At 41.3% G+C, this 20,425-nt stretch overlaps 1 protein-coding gene across 4 annotated transcripts in view; it reads left to right on the top strand.

Moving 5' to 3' along the window:
- Nucleotides 1–11,474: 11,474 nt before the first annotated feature.
- VRK2 (VRK serine/threonine kinase 2) overlaps nt 11,475–20,425 on the top strand; it is a 37,395-nt gene continuing 28,444 nt past the window's right edge. For 2 of the 4 annotated variants that reach the window (XM_032103779.1, XM_032103778.1), the window contains exons 1-2: nt 11,475–11,664; nt 11,800–11,940. In XM_032103779.1, coding sequence (XP_031959670.1) covers nt 11,805–11,940 — 136 coding nt within the window. In that variant the 5' untranslated portion in view covers nt 11,475–11,664; nt 11,800–11,804. The remainder of the gene's footprint in view (nt 11,665–11,799; nt 11,941–20,425) is intronic. The other 2 variants (XM_032103776.1, XM_032103777.1) reach the window with 2 other exon arrangements.

Genomic DNA, 20,425 nt, shown 5'->3' with positions numbered 1-20,425 from the left:
AAATGATTCTGTGATTCTATTCTTTGTGAACAAGGGAATGGACTGGGATAGATTATTAGAGCTTAATGACCCTTTGATTAATTTGTTGTTGACATTTACTCAGAGGAAGTAGCAGAACAGAGAAGAGAGCCATAATCAAGGGGAAGGATGTCTCTGGAGACTCTCTGGGGTTTGGTGTGCATAAACAAAGCTAGTACAAGCTTTCAATGGTTGCGCTAAACAGCTGTTTCATTATTTATGTAAAAAGTAGTAGCATATGACGACTCGGATTCTTGGAAGGAAATCTTTTTTCTTTTCCTAAAGACATGCCTCTGGATTCCTGCAAGTGATATTTATATCCTTAAGGGATTTCCTCAAATGCCTTCCCATGGCAATCTACTTTCCATAAAGGCTCGATCTGATGAACCACTCAATTACAGTAGGTCATTGTAGTGATGTAATGACAATGTCAGGGACAGACACTTACATGAGGCAGTTTCATCTCAGACAAGTAGAAAAATCATAGTCATCTCAGCTGAATTTCTAGTTATTTCAGTTACAGGGCTTTATTTTGCAGTTGCTTGTATCCTCTCAGTGAAGTTTTCTAGGTGGAGCATGACACTGTTGCAAACAGAGCAGTCAGCACCATGGTCTGTGCACCACTGGTAGTGCTTCAGGAAAGTTCCCTGCATCGCTAAAGAATTCCAAGATGATCTAAACAACATCTGCTTCCCAAACCTGTCTGTTCCCATTGTCAACAGCAAGCCCCTTCCTACCCAACCCACTCTGGGTACGCCCCAGAGGCCACTCTGTGACCCTGGCTGCAAGGTGAACAACACAAAGCCTTGAACATCTGCTCTCTCTCTCTCAGCCCCAGCCCAGGAGAAAGTTGTGTAATCCACACACTCATGATGATGCCTCTTGTGATTTGTGCGTAGTCTGTACAAATTACAAGCTCTCCTTTGCTCCCTTGCTGCCAACTCTCTCCATTCTCATCTAATCTTCTCATCTCTGCGAATGTTGCTGCCACATGGACTCTCTTCTGAGTATTTGACTGCTCAAGCCCCCTTTGGCCTCACACATCAAACATCTCTACTTTATTCCAGCACTTCAGAAGGTAAGGGACACCTCAAAGAAATGTCCAGAGCTGCCAGAATTATGGCCAGAGAGCATGAGAATGGCTACTGCACAGCTCCTTACTGACCCTCAAACATGTGGCAGTGTCTAAGGAAACATTCAGCCCAACTTTCTCCTACTCAGCAATTCCATGACAAGCTGGCTTCACAGTTAATAACTGCTTTGCTTTTCTGTGGGAGCAAAATTTATTAGCACAAAAAAAAGACTGTCAGACAAACAGCCCCTCAATACTTACTGCCTCTGGCACTAAATTTTGTAGCCCATTCATTAGCACACACAGATGAGTCATGAATCCAGAATGCAGAGATTGTCTATGAGGCACTACACCAAAAAAGTATCAGAAAGATGGCTTCTACCACCACAAAACATCCCTACCTTGTGGTCGTAAAATACATCTCCAAAAGCTGACGCTTCCACCTCCCTGTTTCTGCCATGTTTGCTCTAGGAAAGATCCAGCCCTAGCAAAGACCTGTGGATGCCACTGTAACATATGTCTGTTGTTAGTGCAGATGAAAGCAATCAGGAAAAATGTAAATTGTTATAAAACTGCCAGACATTCAATAACAAACTGTTACAGCTTTCAAATGACAGGAAAGCTCTGACCTTGAGCAATCTGATTTAGCTTTGAAGACTAATAACGCTTCAGAACTGGTCCTGCTTTGTGTACTGGTGTTGGACCAGATGACCTCAAGAGATTTGTTTTGGCTTAACTTTTATGATTTTGTGAAATTGTACCAAATGTTACCAAAGTGAAATATAAATAGTCTTGAACTTTAATGCAATATTAATTTACTCCTTAGAACTGTTACTTGTATGTATGATACAATTAATTCCATGAGCGATGTAAAAGCCTTCATTAGATGTGTCACAAAAATTTATGCATCATCTAAGGAATCAAATCCCCAATAAAGACACTAACATTGAACATTACACCCTAATGCACAAAGAAATCAGATATTTCATCCAAAATCTTTATAACCACAGTCCTTTTACCATCATGTGCAACTCACAGACTCTACTGTCTGGAGACGGTGGTTTAATAGTAATTCTTGTGTCTGGACTTGTTCTTGCTTCCTCTTTCCTTCTAAACTAGAGATGCATCTCCACCAGTATTTGGGTTCTACTTTCAAAGCAAAGCTCCTGATTGTCTCCCCTTATCATGCCTTGGTTTGTGGTACAAACAAGGTGTGGAGTAGTAGATGTAATTCCACTTGGAGTGAATGAAGCCATGTGAATTTTGGAGTGAATGTATCTAGAAAGGTATTTCCTGGTGAGTTCTAGAACACTGATGCTGTAAAGCTGAGTTGCCTTTTTCAACTCTGCACATCACGCATTACTGAAAAATAATCCTGTGATTTACCTAAAGATGAGTAACTCTGATCCATACATTGCCGATGATAGGAGGAGAAGCTGAATGTGATGGCCCACCCAGGTAACAGCAGAGCATTGGCAGAGCGGCTGATAGCCCAACTCCCTTCTCCCCTCCCTCCTTAGGCATCGAGATGGAACTGGAATGTCAGTAAATGAGAACTATTGCGAGCTCCTGCTCAGGGGACCATAAGTCCTTTGAATGCCCCAGCACAGAAGGAACAGTTTATGGCTTTCCTACAACCTCTGACATCCTATTTGCAACTTTGAGAGATGACTGCTGTAACTTGTCCTAATGCCCACCCCCTGGCTTGCTCAGGAATTCACAGTTTCACTGCTGGGTCTATATAATACCTTAAATATTGGCAATCCAGTCTCCATCCAGCAGTTAAAGCAAGTCTGGAGTGTACTGTAGTAAACCAAACAGCTGCACCCTACACAGAACAGTTCAGGCCTCCAAATGAAGCACTGAAATGAATCTCCACAGTGCATCTTTATTGCACAGGGAGATGGCTCCAGGAAGACTCTATACACAGAAGCATTACTTTTTGATGGAAGGATAGTACTCAGCTTTTAGAAAAGCAGTGCTGACTGGTTTTCCTGGGCTCCACTTGTAAGCACCATAGACCCAGCTGTCCCTCTTACACAGCTCTAAGTATCGTTCTATGTATTATTTATTCTTGGAAAAGGCAGAGCCACACAGGAGTCAGAGCTCGGTTACATTTCAGTTATGGAGTAAGCTATTGACTCTATTGCATCAAAAGTATTTCTGTTTATTCAGCAGTCCTATGAGCCACACACAGCGAAAATAAATTTAAAAAAATATAAAAAATGAAGTTCCAATTAGAGTTGTGATAGTTCCCCCAAAATATACTATAGTTCAACATCGATTTAATGGCCTGTTACTTTTAAAGTGACTACTTTTAAAAGTGTTGCACACAGTTGCCTTTATCGTTACAAAAGCACTGCCAAGTACAGAAGTATGGAATTAGTCTACTTATGTTAAAGAAAATTAAGGCAGAATGCCCATCTTCTTAACTTTATGTTTCTTTAATAGACACTCGTTCTTCATCTTTTTCCTTTCAAATGTAAGAAAGCTTGAAAGACTTAAACCAGGTTGCATTTAATAAGAGAAAATAAGAAGCCTGCCACACAGAAAATTACTAAATTATGCTCAGTTTAGGGGTTCCACTCTTCTCTTTTGCCTCAGGCTTTTGGGACATTAAGGCCATGTTATAAATCCTGGTCAGTGCTTTTTTCTAAGGAGCAGAAATGAGAGTTTATTAGCATCACAGTGGTTGCCTCAATAATGACAAAACAGTTGCTCATTACTGCTCATTAGATTCATATTAGATTCATTTGCAATAGCAATACATCTTCTATTCATACTCGATTGCAAAACAACAGATATGATTTGACACCTGCTGTAGTACAGAATTCATTAGAAAGTAATAATACAAATAGGATTTCAAAGGATGGACTTAGTCTTCTGTCTCTGATAGGTCTAAAATTTGCCATTTAATGTAGAATTTATATCGGATAAACACCACAGCAGGCAGTCAGCTTCTTCAAATCATGTGCTCCAATAAAATATCACACACAGAAGCAGACAAGCAAAGAGCAGACAGACACACAAACAAGCAAATTAACAGTACCATATGCAGGAACAGACATTAACTGTTTCTTTTGATATCCCTAATAGATAAATGTAGTTACTAATTCCTGAAGTCACAGAAAAGTGCAGAAAGATGCATTTTCATCCAACAGATTAAGTCAACAAGTAAACAAATTCGATTTTCCCTTGAAAACTTCTGGGACAAACAGCCCAGGATGCTCCTGAAACACTTGTTAAATGCCATTGTCTTAATTTACTTGAATAGTACAAAACCATTATTGCATCTCTATGCTTTGGAAGCACCAAACTAATAACAGTGTTTAAATGAGCTGAAATCTCTCCTTTTCCTAGAAAATCCTATGGGGAAAAGACAAAATTATCTCCAAACGCATCAGTTCTTGCCTCCATTTTTTCCTGTGCAAGGGATGAAAGTATGCGGAAGCAATAGGTCTTCAAAACACGAAGCAGAGAGAGATAGGTTGATTGCAAAATGTAGCCCTGCATATCATAAAATAATTCGCATTACAATAAATTCAGCCTCGTGGTTACCTTTCACGGTATTTCTGAAGGTACAAAACAAATATCCTGTTTCTGTCCTCTGCTCAGCTCTTAATTCAACTATCAAGTTAATTAATTCCCTACTATTTACCGTTTATGCAAAGGAGCATGTTCCTATCCCTAGCACACCTAACACCTGAAAACACATAATTTTGCTTACTCTGCCTCTGGCAAGAAATTTCTTCACAACTTCTTATCAAATCTGTTTCTTAAAAGAACTGCTTCCCAGCAGATGGGTTCCTCTTCCACTCAGTTCAGTCATAATCTAGCTCTGCTTCCCATAGAAAAACTGGATATGAGCATTGCCCTCTGCATTGTTTGAGGTAACTTCCATGATTAACACTCAAGGACTGTAAAGATGAATTCTCAGTGAAAGACTACCAAACAAGTATTCTGAATTTCATAATAAAACCACTTGATTTGATACAACCTAGAATCAAACCTGACTTTTCCTCACTTCTAAAGTCACATTACCAGCCCATGGTCCTTCTGTGCTTCTCCTCTTTTTCCTTCAAACCAGCAGTTTCCAAAAGCACAGACTTATATTTTGTATCATGAAATTCTGGGGTTTTTTTCTCTTACATCAATACTTTAGTGCCTCACAACTTTATATTCTTCAGCAAATTGTTTAAGGGCACTTCTATTTTGGTTTTGTTGCTCATGAAATTAGTAATGAATTAAACAGGACACTGTTTTCTCAGGACCTACAGAAACTATACAGTATTATTTAAAGGTTATTTCAATGTGCAACCTTCTATCCCTGTCCTTATAAATCAAAATGTATGGAAAATTCACATACGATTACTCTGTGAGGAGTATTAAAAACCAACAGACTGTCTTGGTTCAGCCAACCATTAGAACAGCAGTTCCAAGCCTGGATTTACAAGAGTCACTACAAATACAGAAGAGAAGGGGGGAAAAAAAAAAAAGAAGTCACATAAGCAGGGCAAAACCTCACTTGAATAAGACAACAGCTTTTAAAAACGAGCTGTTAAGAAAATTACTGGCCTGATTATTGAAATCAGAGCCCCAAAGCACCAAACTATCCCATTTCTCCTCCCAGAACTGCAGTTCTGCACTAGGAATTGACTGCGTGGCAGTGGAAAGCGGAGCACTGTCAGGTTAGGACAGTGCCTCGCTTTCCTGGGCATGCTGCAAAGACATCCCATCCCTATTTTATTATATTTATTATACAAACTATCTGCCACTTCATCACTGGTCTTAATTTTTTAATTAAAAAAACTCCCGAAACACACCTCAAACCAAAAAACCAAAACACAACAACAAATAGAAAGGAGTCTCAACAATCAGGAAAGTCAATGGCTCCCTGATTTCTCCTGGGAAAGAAGGCATTGGCATCCTGCCTCTTTTTTTCTGGATGGGATCTGAGAAATAACAACGCAAATATATTAATATTGCATGGTCAGGGCTACTTTCTGTTCATATGCCATTAATATAACAACCTTTGCACTACATTTAAAGATCATGAAGATCAATATTTATTCTGAGGCCAGGGAAAAAAAAAATCAATCTTGCAGTAAAATGAGTCATATTTAATATATCCTATCAACATAATTAAGTTTATACATAAAAAGTAGCATTGATATGTGAATAATGAATGCCATGACAGACGAGCTTCCCCTCTTCAACAACTTCATGTGGACAATCTCAGAAATGGAAAGACTGGAGTGATGTATATGCACCTTCTCATCAGGTAACAGCCGTGGCAAAAATACACACACCTGAGAATGTCAGTGCCTCAAACCAAGCCACCCAGACTGCTCCACATGGATAAAATGAAACAATATGAAATTATTCCTACAAGGTCAGGCAGTAGCAGAACCGGGATTAGGATTCCAGGAATTACTCCCATAAAGGGAATCCTCCTGATCCCCTTCTCTGCTCTGAGCACTAGACATGCTGCTCTCCCTGCAAATACAATCCATTCCCACAACAGCAATAAACTTACATTACCTCTTCACACATTTCTGAAAGGAAATAAAAATGGATAAGAAAACACTTTTTCTTCAGTGCTCAGCAATAATTGCTTTCTAAAGGCAGGAGCAATAAAACCTCTGACATCCAAGAGATGAGGAACACACCCAGGGTCTGACCATCTTTGCAGTTACAGCGATAGGACCAGGGAGTAACATCTCATCCCAACAGCCATGAAAATGATGAGAGAGCAGCATTTTAAAATTAAAATAATTCCTCAGTGAGAAGAATCCTGACCCTGATTGGGCAGATTCTGTAGCTCATTCAAAAGCCAGACATCCCTTCTTACCTTTTTCAGGGCTTTTGGTGCTTTTGCTGCCAGGAAGTTTGCCTTCCTTGTATTCATTTCCTATTCTGGTGAGTTCAGGGTGTAGAACTGGCTGCACAATTCCATGGGATCGGTAGCAAGGTGAGTGTTAAAAGTTCCAGAGGCTAAAGCAGCCCCTCTGGAAGTGTGAGTCATTCATTCAGGCTACTTTACACTAAAGCAAATGTCACCTATTGCCACTGTCATCTCCCATACCTTAACAGCACTTTTCAAATAATCTATTTCAAATGGAAGTTCCCAGATCTCCAATCTTTCACATTTCCTTTAAAGAGAGGACTAATTTCTTACCTGCCTTTTACAAGTCTCAGCTGCTTTCCCCTGTTCTGTTTAACATGTAAACACCTTTAATAGGTTGAACTCACTGTGAGATGCAAAATACAAGAACTGCCTATATGAAAAACCTTAATCAGTCATGAATTTGGTAAATGATGTCTCCATGCCATCCATATTGAGTGTCCATTACTCCTGGACATAGCACATTAACTGACTCATTAGCTATTTCAAACCATATGGACTTAGGTTTGGGTGGGTTGCTCTGATAATATCCTGAGGTCAGCTTCCTAATTATTGTAATTACGTGATCTCAATCACGGGGCCAGTCACACAAAATAGTCAGGAGGCTCTGAAATGGGTGTCAGTGCACCCAGACAATGACTGAGCTGAGCAACATGGCCCCTGGATGTTGGAGCTCCCTGGATACTGCAAGAAGTAATTACTCCCAAAGTTCTGAGGAACCAGCAGTGAGCAGGGCGACAATGGAATGAGCACGGCAGGAGCACAGGAGCTGCACAGATGCAGGGACACAAATAGATTTCTCAGCACAAACTGGGAAGCAGTCTGAAACTTGATGCCTTGTTGTCAATGCTCTTAATACAGAGATGTTACATCTCCGGAGTAAATTTAGCCATGATATTTTAAGCATCAGTGAGATCTGGAGCAAAGCACGAGAATTGAATGTGGAAGTGCTAAAATGTCAGCGTTAAATACCACAAAAGCATCACAATGCAGTGGTGAGAGAAGCTACAAGTGCTCACCTACTGTAGCAAATTTAAGGGGCTTTGTGCATGTGACACTGCAAGATTTCATATAATTGACTGCAATCTTTTATATTCAAGCTGAGGTTTGAGCAAGGAGAAGAAAAAAATTAAAATAAATGGAAGATGGACCAAAGTTTAATGTACAGTGCTTTAAGACAAAGACACAAACAAATACAGCCTCAGGACAGGTTTGCTGTCTTATTAAACAATTAAAGAAAGCACTGACTCCATGAGAATCTCACCACACTCTTTAAATGCAGCCCATGGTAAACCAGCACAGCTGATTGTTACTCTCCAGAACATATCCTAGAAAGAGGGTGATAATGGCAGGATTTGTACATTTTCACTCTTATGAGCATACTCACCTTTCTCCTACTAGGACTTTTTAATTTGGCAGTAGCAGTATCACCTTGAAGGGAAATTGCTTGTCATAATTAGGCTTTCCTGGAAAAACCCAAACCCAAACCACAAAACCACCCTCACACGTGTAGTTATTTTGGCCATTCATCCCTTTATCACCTCCCCAAACTGCTAATTTGTAGAACTGTGAAGAGGCCACTAGGCTTTATTTAACCTGTCTAAATGAAGCTCAGTTTTTTGGGAGGGTTGCTAACTGGGTGATGATAAGCCGGGAAAAAGAAAAAAAGCCCCATCTCCAGTTCAGCCCAACAGGAAAAGAGCATTTCTTAGTCCCACCCACAAAACACGTGAATGTGCTATTTATAGGGCCAAAGGCTCTAGACCCAAGTTCTAATCTGCTTAGAGTTTTTCTTGGGTAAAGCTCTTGGTCTTCATTAATTTTTAAAAATATGTGTGTGTGTGAATTTTGTGTTTTAAAGTGTCTGGAACCAAGTGATAAAAAAATTGCTGGTGACATTTACACACTTTTTTTGTGGGCCTACTACTTATGGTTGTTTATTAATATTTGTTAAGATCTGGATTTAAAGTATAAACTCATTCTTCAGGAATGGCCTGGTGTGTGCAGGAACTTCTCTTTTTAGTAGGGTTTGGATTTTTTTTGTATTAGTCATATGACTAGTTTCTCTTACCTTCCTGAGGGGTTGTCTTTGAGGGTTTTAACTCTTTTAATGATTGATAAAAGCTTGAAAATCTTTAACTTTGCATCTATTCTCTCATAAAAAAAAAAAAAAAATCCAAACAAAACAGCCACACAAACCCACAGGTATTTTCCATGACTTGTAGGAGATAAGCCTTAAACCCTCCCATAACACAGGATAATATTGAATTGCAAAAGTTGTGATAGAGCTGCAAGATATTAAGGATGGCTCAGACTTGGGATACTCTTGGACCTGGATGAAGTTAAAGCGGTAAAGTTGCTTGTTTTGGTTTTTTTTTTTTTTTTTAATTAGCAAAAGGAAATTTTCATTTAAAAACTGAGGATCTTAAACCCCAGTTACCTCTGCAGGTGTCTGTGTTGTAGGAGTCAAAGGGATAGGTCACATAGCCCAATTTATTTTCAAAACCAGTAACTGATTGCATTTTGTGGCTGTATTCATTAACAGGTGCTTGTGCATCTATTTTCACTTTTAGTTTGGCTATTAGCTTGTAATGGCTATTTTTGAAATAGCATTTTCCTGATTACTTCATTATTCCTCAGAACTCCATGAACTTGTTCTCTTTTTTGTGATCTTATCTTTGCTCATGAATAAAATGTGTGAAATGAGGTCAAAACAACTCATATTTATGAGCTGCAAAGTTTTGTATTGAGCCCCAGCCTTTAATGAGATCAATGTATCCCACTAACTTCCTGATGTTAAAGTGTTCTCAGTGGTTTTGTGGGGACAAAAGGAGCTCCAGCTCTTACATAACTGAAAACAAAACAAAAATAGGAATATCTAATCCGTTTTGCTCCTTCAGGATCATGTCTTTTACTATTTATTCATACTTAACCTGTTTGGTTTCTTTTTTCCTGCACAAATCATCTGATTTGTTTCACTTCCTTATTCTGGTGAAACTTTGTGGGCAGGGAAAGAGCTTGGAAGCAGGAAGCCCTTTGATCATGCTTTCATTTCAGTTTAATCATGTGGATACCTCTTTGCAACAGCTGAGCAAAAAAGTTTTCTCCTTAAATAGATGCCTCTGATTCCCAGGCAACTGTTTAGAGGTAACTTTCTCCTGGAAAGATCCTTTACCCAGGTAACACATAACACTGATAATGGTGATGGTTTCTTTGACGCTGAACTGGGCATCTGTGGTTGCTTTCTTAAATAAACCAAACAACCCCAACACCACCCTCCTAGAGTCTGTTTTGACAACTGTTGCAAAGGGGAAAAACTCTACAAAATGCTTTATGGAAATTTTGACTTTGTTCCCTTTATGGGTGAGCTTTCTGCTGGCAATTCTTCAGCTGGTCTTTTCAGTAATGATAAAACCACAGAGCCTGCAAGGCTGACAAAGCAGAAAGGGTTCTTACATAAAGACTTCATTTACTGATGGCAATACATAAGCTTTGCAGTCGTAATCCGTGTTACTACTTTTAAGTTCACTTGCAAATTATGTGGTTGCTGATGTTTTGGGTTTTGATTTTCTTTTAAAAAAGAGATGAGTACTTTTTTTAAAAAATGGGCTTAAACTTTTAAGTTTTATACCCCCTTTTTCGGAAAAGGGCTTGTGGCCATGGTGTGGTGGTCCCCCGGGAGCTCTGCCTAGGTGTTTCGTACCTGGGTGAACGGACCCTATTGATAAAGCAAAGCTTGCATAAAATGGTGGCTTGTGATCAAAGCTGTGCCCTGGGATCCTGGGGAATTAAAACTCACCTCACAGTGTCCTTCACTGCCAATTTATAAGGTGATGAGGCTGATTAGCTCTTGGGTCAGCTGCATCTCTCGTCTGTCCCTGCCTGGAACCAGCCTGAGGTGGCCATAGCCTCTTCCGCTGTGCTGTTTTGGAGTGAGTACCTGTGTTTCTTGGTGCAAATTGTTACCTTTGACTTCTGCCAGGAAGATCCTGAGGGAAAACTGAAGTGGCCTGACTGAGGCGTGGCACCATGACAGCTCTGTGACTTTGCTGCGCCTCCTGAAAGCGCCTGCTGCACCTCAAATCCTGTCATCTGAGATTTTGTTCTCTTTTTTACCTCAGGCAGGAGACCGTCTGATCTCCTACTTCTCTATGCACTAGATAATTTTAAAAAGTTCCTCCCTTGCAAAGCGCAGCCTCAGAAGCGGGAGAGCGGGAACACCTCTCCCCCTGCTCTTCCGTCCCTCATGATCTCCCTGCTCCATCTCCCTCCTCCTCCTCCGTTCTCCGTAATCGCCCTGCTGCTCCGTCTCCCCTCTCCCTGCCCCCGAAGCGAGGAGCCGGAGCGCCCGAGACACAGCCACTCCCCGGGTGCCATCTTCCCGCTACGCGCCTCTGAGGGGGGGCGGTGGCGGCGGCGCCTCAGGGCGGGGCTGAGGGGAGGCGGGAAAGGGCGCGCGCCCCGCCCCCCCCGCGCTGAGGGCCGTGAGGAGGCGGCCGCCGCGGGAGTCCCTTGTCCCGGCCCTGCCCCGGTCCCCGCCCCGGGTTTCCCCGCGGGAAGACGGCGTCCAGCCGCGTTCTCCTCCTCCTCCTCCTCCTGCTGCTGCGGAAGTGCCCGGCTGGGAAGTTTGCGGCCGGCGGCGGGGGGAGGCCGAGGGGGCTCTGTGGAGGTGGGTGAGGGGGAGCGGGCTGAGGGGCATCGCCCCGTCCCTGTTCCGTGCCTGTGGGCAAAGCACATAGAGGGGTATTGTACCTGCCGGTAACTATTTTTCAACAAACTCTCTTTCGTTTTCTGCTCGCTCAAGGTACGATGCCGCCCAAAGGTCCCGGCAGAGGCAAGCTGCCAGTCCCGCTCCCTAAAGACATGATCCTGAAAGACACCGAAGGAAAAACCTGGAGGCTGGGCAGTCAGATCGGCCAGGGAGGATTTGGCTTGATCTATTTAGGTAAAATACCACTGATAATTAAGACGGTGACTTGCAAATTGCTTTGTAACTTTCTGAGCTGGATAAGGCAGTAACTTTAAAAAAAGTTACTCTTGTTTACATGCCGGTGGTGATCCTTGTCCAGGAGTGGTTTTCTGAGCTGGTGTTCCCGTTCCGTTCCTGCTCACGATGCAGCGTGTTCTCCATGGCCTGTCCAGCTCATTTTGCTGGATACTAATGCACTTTTCTGTGGATCTTGAGTGGGGGGGCAACCAAGGTGCCACTGTGTCAAAGACCACCGAAGAGCACTGCCAGGTGATCCTTTTCAAAGGAAAAGTGCTTTTCTTAGCCACGGTTTTGGCCTTATGCCAGCCTAATGCTCTGTAGCCCTCTTTCAGTTTCTGGTTATTGTAAGTATTATTTTCTGGCCAAGAGTAAATCAGTTTTCATCCAGGAAACAAAACAGTAACAGTACTTAGCTGGGTGCTGCCTCTGAATTCACGTCTTTTCAGCAGAGGTGGAAGTGGTGTTCGGTATTTGCTCTGGCCTAGATAAGTTTCTGTGTTTCCTTCAAAAGAAGCTGCTGCATTTCAGTCAGTCTGTGCTCTGTGAGGAGTGAATAGTTCTGAAAGGCAGTTTGTAAAGCATTCTGGGTCACTGCAGAGGGTGTAATGTATGTTAGTGTTGCTGGGCTCTGTGAAAGAGCAAATCCTGTGTTCAAGGCAATATGAGCTCGGGTGGTTTGGTTTTTCTTTTTTTCATGGCACAAAGTGTCTGGTTGGAACTAAACTGAGCTTGTATTGAGGAGTAAAGAATTATCTAGGAGCAGTTTACTACATTGTCTCTGGAGCCTAACATGATCTTTTTAAGTTAGAGTAGTATTAACTCTGGAATATTAAGGCATAAAACTTAAGCAAGTCGTTCCTATACACAGACCAGCTTCCTTTGATGCAGAAATCAGCTATACATCCAGTAGCAGTACATCCAAGAGCTTCCTGTAGTGAAGTTTCTGGTTTGGTTTTCTCTGGAATTTCAGTAGTTCACACTTCCTCACTGCTCTGCAGACAGAGCCAGTGGCAATGATAGGGGTTTCAGCTAACTGCAGATACAGAGGAGTGGAAGGGCAGGACACGTATTGGAGTATTTACCTTCTTTTTCCTTTTGATATATCTTAGTATTATGATACATCCTTTTGATATATCTGATTACCTTATTATGAACCATTAGTTGGTTACATTTGAGAGATGCTGTGTGTTGGGCACATGAGAGATGTTACCATGAGAAAATAGACCTTAGCATGAGCTAAAAAGTGAAGGTGTCTCTGGGTACTGCCATTCAAAGGTAAAGGACAGGAAGATGGGAACCTGCAGAAGTCTCCCACAGACAGAAGGGTGTGAGGGAGCTGGGGATGGAGTGCAGAAAGCAAGGCTGTAGTGGGTGTAGCTCTCCAAGTGTAAGACAAGTAATGTTGTGTTCCTGAATCACTCAGAATACAGCTCTGTCATTTCCTGCTGCAGCCAAATCACGCTGGACCTTGAGGGTGGTTTAGGATGTGGGATTCAGAGAGTTCCATGCAGATTTGAGTTTTCTGCCTGATCACAGAGACCACCAAGGTGGTTTCTTATATTGAGGTGTTTGTTGCAGTTTGGCTCCCACTGAACTGAGGTGGAGAGCAGTCAGTGGATTAGAATGAGAATACAGTCAGGGACTGTTGGTGTTGCTATTCTCTGTTTTTTTGTAAGTGACAGCATGGCTGAGGAAAGGCAGCTGCCACTTTTGTAGTGGTATTTGTGTGTTCATTTAATCCCTTCTTTCAGGAGGAACAGTGAATGCTACCTGCAGCACTGAACTGAAGGCTCAATTCCCCTTGTAGCTCATCAGTTAAAGAGAAAAGGGACATTTATCCCTGAGTATTGACACTGAAGCTTGCTTTTTTTTTGGTCCACCTCTTGATCTCTGATGTTTTTATATTCAGCAACTTTTTGGGGGCTTGATGCTACAAAATTCAGCTGTCTTTGAGAACCAAGGGGAGTGAAGTAGATGACAAGTTTTTGAGATTAAGGTACAGGTGCTTGTAGACACCTGTTTTCTCTGAGCTGTTCAGACTTGGGTTTAGAACATCTAGAAAAAGGTGTGAGAGGACCACTGACTTTCAGAGAGGAGCTCACCCAGAAGGAGCTGTAGAGAGGTGGGAGACTGGAGAGTGGAGACAGGTTCGATTGCCTGCCAGGTATGAAGAGCACAGCCCTTTTATGAAAGTAAAGGTTAACTTTGCCAGCTATATCTTTTAATAAGTATTTTTACAGTAGCAGTGTAAAGATTTTGATGTGGTTGTTATAGCTTAATTTCCCATTAAGGGTATTCCATACTCCATTAATCTATAACAATGTTCTTGAGAAATTTTACGGCATCTCTGCAAAATATATTTACTAGGGGTGCATTTTGTGGAATAAGGTTCTGTTCGCTAAATCCAAGCTGCTGAAAGCCATTTACTGACCCTGAGTCCTGGGATGCAAATATAGGGCTTCTGAACTTCTGATTATGTGCATGAAAGTTACCACCATCTTCATGTTCTGTCCTGCCTCACAAATGCTTTCCCTTGTTTTCTGGTTAGTCTTAGTCTTTCCAATCTGTGCCAACTTATTTACTTCTTTGTTGACTTGTTCCTTCCCTTGCCTTTTCACTTTGGTCTCAGCCAGAGCAAATCCAGCAGCAGAAGGCTTGCAAACACTGATTCCTCCCAGCTAAGGAAAAAGTCACAGAAGCCCTATAGAGATGTCCTCTCAAGCACTGTTTTTGCCATAGCAAGAGCAACGTGGCTCATAAATAGGAATTAACTATGCTATTGTACATTGGAAGTTTTATTTTTGTGTTACTGGTGCTGATTTGCTCTCAGGCACCTCAGGTAGAGCCGTTATCCCTTTGATAAGGGGAGCAGAGTGAAGAGCAGCTGAGGAAGGCTGTAACATTGGTGCTCTCACAACTGGTTTGTAGCCCTGTGGAGAACAGTGGAAAATGAACCGAGTTGAGGAGCCTTACGTTCTCTCATTTATCTCTCTGATCACAGCCAGTAATTAACACCAGTCTTTGTATAAATCATTCTCCAGTCCTGCTGCAAGCACTCTATTAATGTACAATTTGGACTGAAAATTTAAATACAGAAAGGTCACACAATGTTTTGTTAAGATTCCTCTGTCACAGTGAGAACTGCTACATACAGCACTATCCACTTGCTGGCTTCTTTCTCATGGAAAGGGATGGTTCTGAAAAACAGAAATTTTTTTTACATTTACGTACAAATGTTTGTTAGATGGTGTCTTTTACAGTAGAACTTAGCACATTGTAAATGTGTTTTAATTTTATGAAGCTCAGGAAAATAAGTATCGATAAAGTCGTCATTGAATTCTGCCCTGCTTGGGGATCAGCATAGCCAGTGCACTATCCTTTTGAATTTTTCCTCACATTTTCAAGGAAGAGGGAAAGAATTTCTTCCTGAGCAGTAAATAGTGATTAAATGGGTGAATATTGTCTTTTAATACTAGCAGTACAGTGAGCCCTGCTACTGGTGGAGGTAAGGACAAAGTCTGGCGTGGCCTGTTCTTTTAAGCTTGGATCATAGTGCAATCTAACTGTTGGTATTCAGGGAATCAGGCTGAGGTGTGAAAGAGTTTGTTTCTGTTTCAGACTAATTTTCATAGATAATTTGTGTAGTTGTGAGCAGGGGGGTACCTGTGTCAAGGGAAGAGAAGCACTGATGGAAGCGCACTTGGTCCTACTGTTCATTCCTTGGTTTGCTTAGGAATCTGCTTTAGCAATTGGTTCTGGAGAAACAAAGTCCTCCAGGAGTTGCTTAAATTAAAATAATGCAGCAAACGAATTAAAAATGCAGTAAAATGATACTGAAATATAAATGCAGCATGATTTTTATTAGTTCAATGGAAAGAAGGATTTTAATTAAGGAAGCCCTATAACTAAAAGCACTAGCAGGTAACTCAGGATAGGGATGGATTTTCCTTAACTTCAAGATATTAAAATGCATTGTACTTGCAGGTGTGAGTGAACCTTAGTGTGAAAATAAATTTGTTGGTAGACAAAACACCTCTTCAGGAAGGGTCTTTTTGTCTAGTCACTGACATTAAACTGTACAAATAGAGATACTGCAAGCACCCTGTTTGTAGGCAAACTAAATTACATGTTTAGCCTGATTTTGCTACTCAGAGGTTACTTAGGGCTGACTGCATGGTGCAGGATCTGCACCATCAGTCAAAGAGAAAATACTGCTTACCTTTGCTAGTTCTTGCTGATGAGTGTTTCCTCTGCAATCCTCCCTCTTTCTTTTTTGGTCGTCTGTAAGCTGAAAGTCTTAACTTGGAAAGTGTAATTCATTTTGCGCAGTAGTCTAAAGCCTGTTAAAAAGCCTGCAGAGATCATTACTGTTACACTGTAGAGTTCTGCCACATCATGTGTTGGGGATTCTCTTTCCATATATTCTGAGTAATGCTGGGGGTCGGGAGAGCAAAAACCTTTATTTTTTATTTATTTTCAGTGGGGGATGTAGGAGGAGCTTTGGAGGACGGCTAAGGTACCTGTTGCCTTGCAGAGGGCACTCCTTCAGTTGTCTTTGGCACCTGTACCCTACTGAAACTGGCATTGTATCTTCTAAGTGGGCACCATGTCAGACCAGCAGATGGGCTGCAGCAGAATCTTGCCAGAAAACAGTCTGTGCATCAAGTTTTAAATATTAGAGGCCTGGGCTCCCATCTGAGAGTGCTGTAAGAGCAGGCCATGCAAAGCTTTTCTGCCTGGGGTTAAAGGATGTGTCATCCTTATTCCAGCTTAGCGTAATTAACTTTGAAAGTCAAACAATTGGCTTCCATTGCTGTGGAATACAACAACTTTGGCTCTGGTGAGTCACGATTAAGGTTTCACGGAAACATGAGTAAGAAATGTAGTGAAATTTCCTACCTGTTCTTAAGTTGGAGGCATTTGGAGTTACCTGCGAAGCAGTGGAGCAGTTGAACACTATTTTGTCCCAAAATCAGTTTGGTTTGGTCTGGTGGAAGATGGGCCTTATGGAGGGTTATGTACCTGTTATCTGTATAAAACCCCTCTACATTCTTAGAGCTACTTGGAAGAAGAATCTAGAATAAAACTTGTTCAAATATACTGCTCAGAAAAGTCTGTCCAGGAAATGATGCTGCATCTATAAAGTAATAGAAGCAGATTGTCCTTTGGCTGCATCAAAAGTGGAGTGTGAACACCCTTCAAACACTGAATGTTTCAGTTTTTGGGAAATAATTGGATATTGCAGTGGGAGGGGAAGGCAGTGTGCTTTATTTGCCTGTAAACATTTGCCTTAGCACCTTCCTGATGTAGGAAATGGTTGAAGTTGTGTTTAATAGCAAATGCTACTTTTTATTTACTTGTGTACATTTTGTTTTCAGTAGTTCTATTGCTGCAGCTTGGATCCTTTTTGTATTGCTAGATGCTCTGAGCAACATTTCTCCCATTTGTTACCCATTGTATTTAACAGGTCTTGCCTTGACTTAAACAGGGTCAGAACTTTTCCAGCTTTTTTTATAGGTAGCCTGTGACCTCAAAAATGTGATATTTTTGAGATTAGTTTTGATTTCTGCAAAAACTAAGTTGATATATCACTTTTCAGGATTAGCTAATGAGTGGAACAAAGCAAAAATAAAATAGTAGCAGCTAAAGAACTTCTGAAAATACTTTTATTCATGTTTCCCCAACAAATATATCCTCAAAATATCCAGCAGTGGCAAAGACACCAGCTGTGGACAGGAACAGGGATGTTCTTCCAAACTGCCAAATTAATGCTGTTTTCTTTTCCACTGTGTAAACTTTGTCAACAAAACTGGTTCTGTGAGAGCCATTGAAAATATTTCACCATATTCCAAATGTGGCTGCCACAAATTAACTGCTAAAACTACAACAAGCACGTTTGAACTGGCAAAGGGAATTGGCACGTTCCTCTGTCAGGCTGCAGTTGTGCTGTGTGGTTGTAGGAAATGGCAGTTCAGCCACAAACACCCTTTTGTTACCATGGCTTGTTAACATTTAGAGAGCTCCTTTAATTAAAGTGGTGGCACTCAGCAACAAAAGGGATGAAATTCATGGTTAAAGTGGATGATGAGGCCTTAACTGCTGTGCTGGGTGAAACCAGGGAATTCTGGACATGGTAAGGTAAGTTACTTGTGCAGGCACTGCACTTGGAAATTATGGCCTAGGATGTGAATCTTACTGCACTGCTTCATTTCGGAGGGCATTTTGAAGCTGTGTGCTCCTCACTGGTATGGTAGCTGTGACTGTGGGATGAAGGGGAGGAAGGGAAAGCAGAGCTGTGCCCTTTGCCCTCTGCAAATGTTTTGTGAGACTCCTCTTGGCACGAGGTGAAAACTGCCACAGCCTGCTCCACAGCTTCATCCTGCACCAGCGCTCCCAGTTATGCAGCCAATGGTTTTGGTTGTGTGCCTGCATCAACACCCCCCTCCCCAAATATCAGGAGTTGTGCATCTCTAGTTGGTAAAAGCAGCATAACCTGGGAACTCATACCCTTGTTATGCTATTTTAAGGTTTTTTTGCAAACATAATCTCACCATATAGTGCTCCTGGTACTCTCTGTGAGTACTTATCTGCCATCAGAGACCTCCTGCCTATCAGCAGTGCTCTCCTGCAGAGTCTCTGCTCACTGTCCTGCAGTCTAGCATTTAACTGATTGTAATATTATAAATAGCCATGTGCTACCACACAGAACGAGGCTAGCACATGGCTAATTACGAGTATACAGTAATTAACTATGAGCTAAACTCGCAGGAGAGTATGTGGTGGTGGTCTATGAGGTATGTAATCAGACTGTTTGTTAAACCTTGGGAGCCTTTCCAGTCTGTTAAGTAGCTATACATAGTAATGAGACAATTTTTAAAAAACCATTTATGTTTATTTATGGACAAAAAAATTGTCTGTCTTTTTTCTGAGCTGCGACTGGAGTATTGCTGGTAGAGATCTGAATGGTAATTAAAGTGATGTAACAAAAGGTGCACATAAAACTTCTGCTTATCTGTATGGATGACACTGATTGTCCCAGCATTACCTGTGTAAGAAGTTCGTGTTATTCACTGGGACTGATGTGCCTTGTTCCATGTATGTGCCATAAAACGAATACCTTTTCTTCTTTTGTAGTCTTGATTGTAACTCGTTTTGTGGGGCACCTGTTTCAGTATCTTGCTGAGCTTTGATTTTTCTCCCTTTTCACTTTGTAACCATTGCCAGTTACGTTTGGGTTTATTTTCCTTCAGGATGTTCTTTCTGTGTGACTCCAAAAGCATCCAAGCCAGCACAGTGTAAGAGCCACAGGGGCGAAGCCCTTTCGCTGGGCTACCTCCTGTTAATTGCTCTTCATTACCCTGACAGCTGTTACTGTGTTCCAGATTATCATGAATGAGGCCTCTCTTTATAAAATGTCAAGAAGTCTACAGGGAAGTTAGATCAGACTCTTTCAAATACATTTAAATTTGATACTTCTCTACACCTATCAACCCCCTCTATTCAGTAACTTGGTATTGAATTACATTTTCTTATCCAGAGGTTCTTTTCTGATCTCTGCTAGTAAAGGGAGCACATAAAATGCTGTTTGGGTAATGTTGTTGAATGCAGTGAAAACATATGGGATGTTCTCCTTTCAACTAATGTCTTCTATTAACACATATTCTATATGTGGCAGAGAAAAATAAAAGACATAAACGCCTGTGCCTTAATTCCCACTTCAGTACAACAATATGGTAAGAATCTCGAAGTGTACCAAAATTTCCCTTCTAGTAGTTTTGTGTTCTGAATGTGACTGTTACTTGTGTGAGTTTATGGATAGTTCTTCACACCTTCCAGAGCTACTGTTTTAATATTTAAATTTTATTTTAATGTGTTATTGGCACAGCAGCATTCACATGGGGAAGTGTCAGTGGGGAGCCTGTGGGTGTTTGGGGTATGTACACTGCCAGATTCAACCCACATGCTGAACAGAATTGAAGGAAGATGGCAGCTGAAGGAGTCTGTTCATTGTAGAAGTATTTTTATGCCCTGACCATCAAAAAAAGTAAGCTTGGATGGTTTGATTAGATCCAAGTTTACTTGATTTTTATTATGTGGATAAAAGTGGTCTATTTTTGTGTGTGCTGATGGTTGAAGTGTTTCACACCTGGACTGTTGTTGGTATTTGATCATTATCAGAACTTTGAAAGGGACACTTATTTCCTAGGAACTGTATTCTTTTTACCTTTTTTCAGTGATGATTCTGAAAGATGATTTAGTCTCATTAAATTTTAATCCCAGTGTAGCTCCATGTAGCTTCAGTAGTATCAGAGAGAGCTGATAGTTCTCTCAGGGTCAGAAGAAAATAGGATTGCATTGTCTGTGCACAGAGGTTCTGTCTCCTGGGCTGTAATTGGCACATGTGGTCAATTATTGTTTTGAAATCTCTACTTGCACTGAG

This window comes from Corvus moneduloides, chromosome 3 (genome assembly GCF_009650955.1).
Source record: "Corvus moneduloides isolate bCorMon1 chromosome 3, bCorMon1.pri, whole genome shotgun sequence".
In the NCBI taxonomy this organism is placed as follows: domain Eukaryota; kingdom Metazoa; phylum Chordata; class Aves; order Passeriformes; family Corvidae; genus Corvus; species Corvus moneduloides.
The sequence above is the reverse complement of the archived record's forward strand: the minus strand, read 5'-3'. Positions and strand labels throughout refer to the sequence as shown.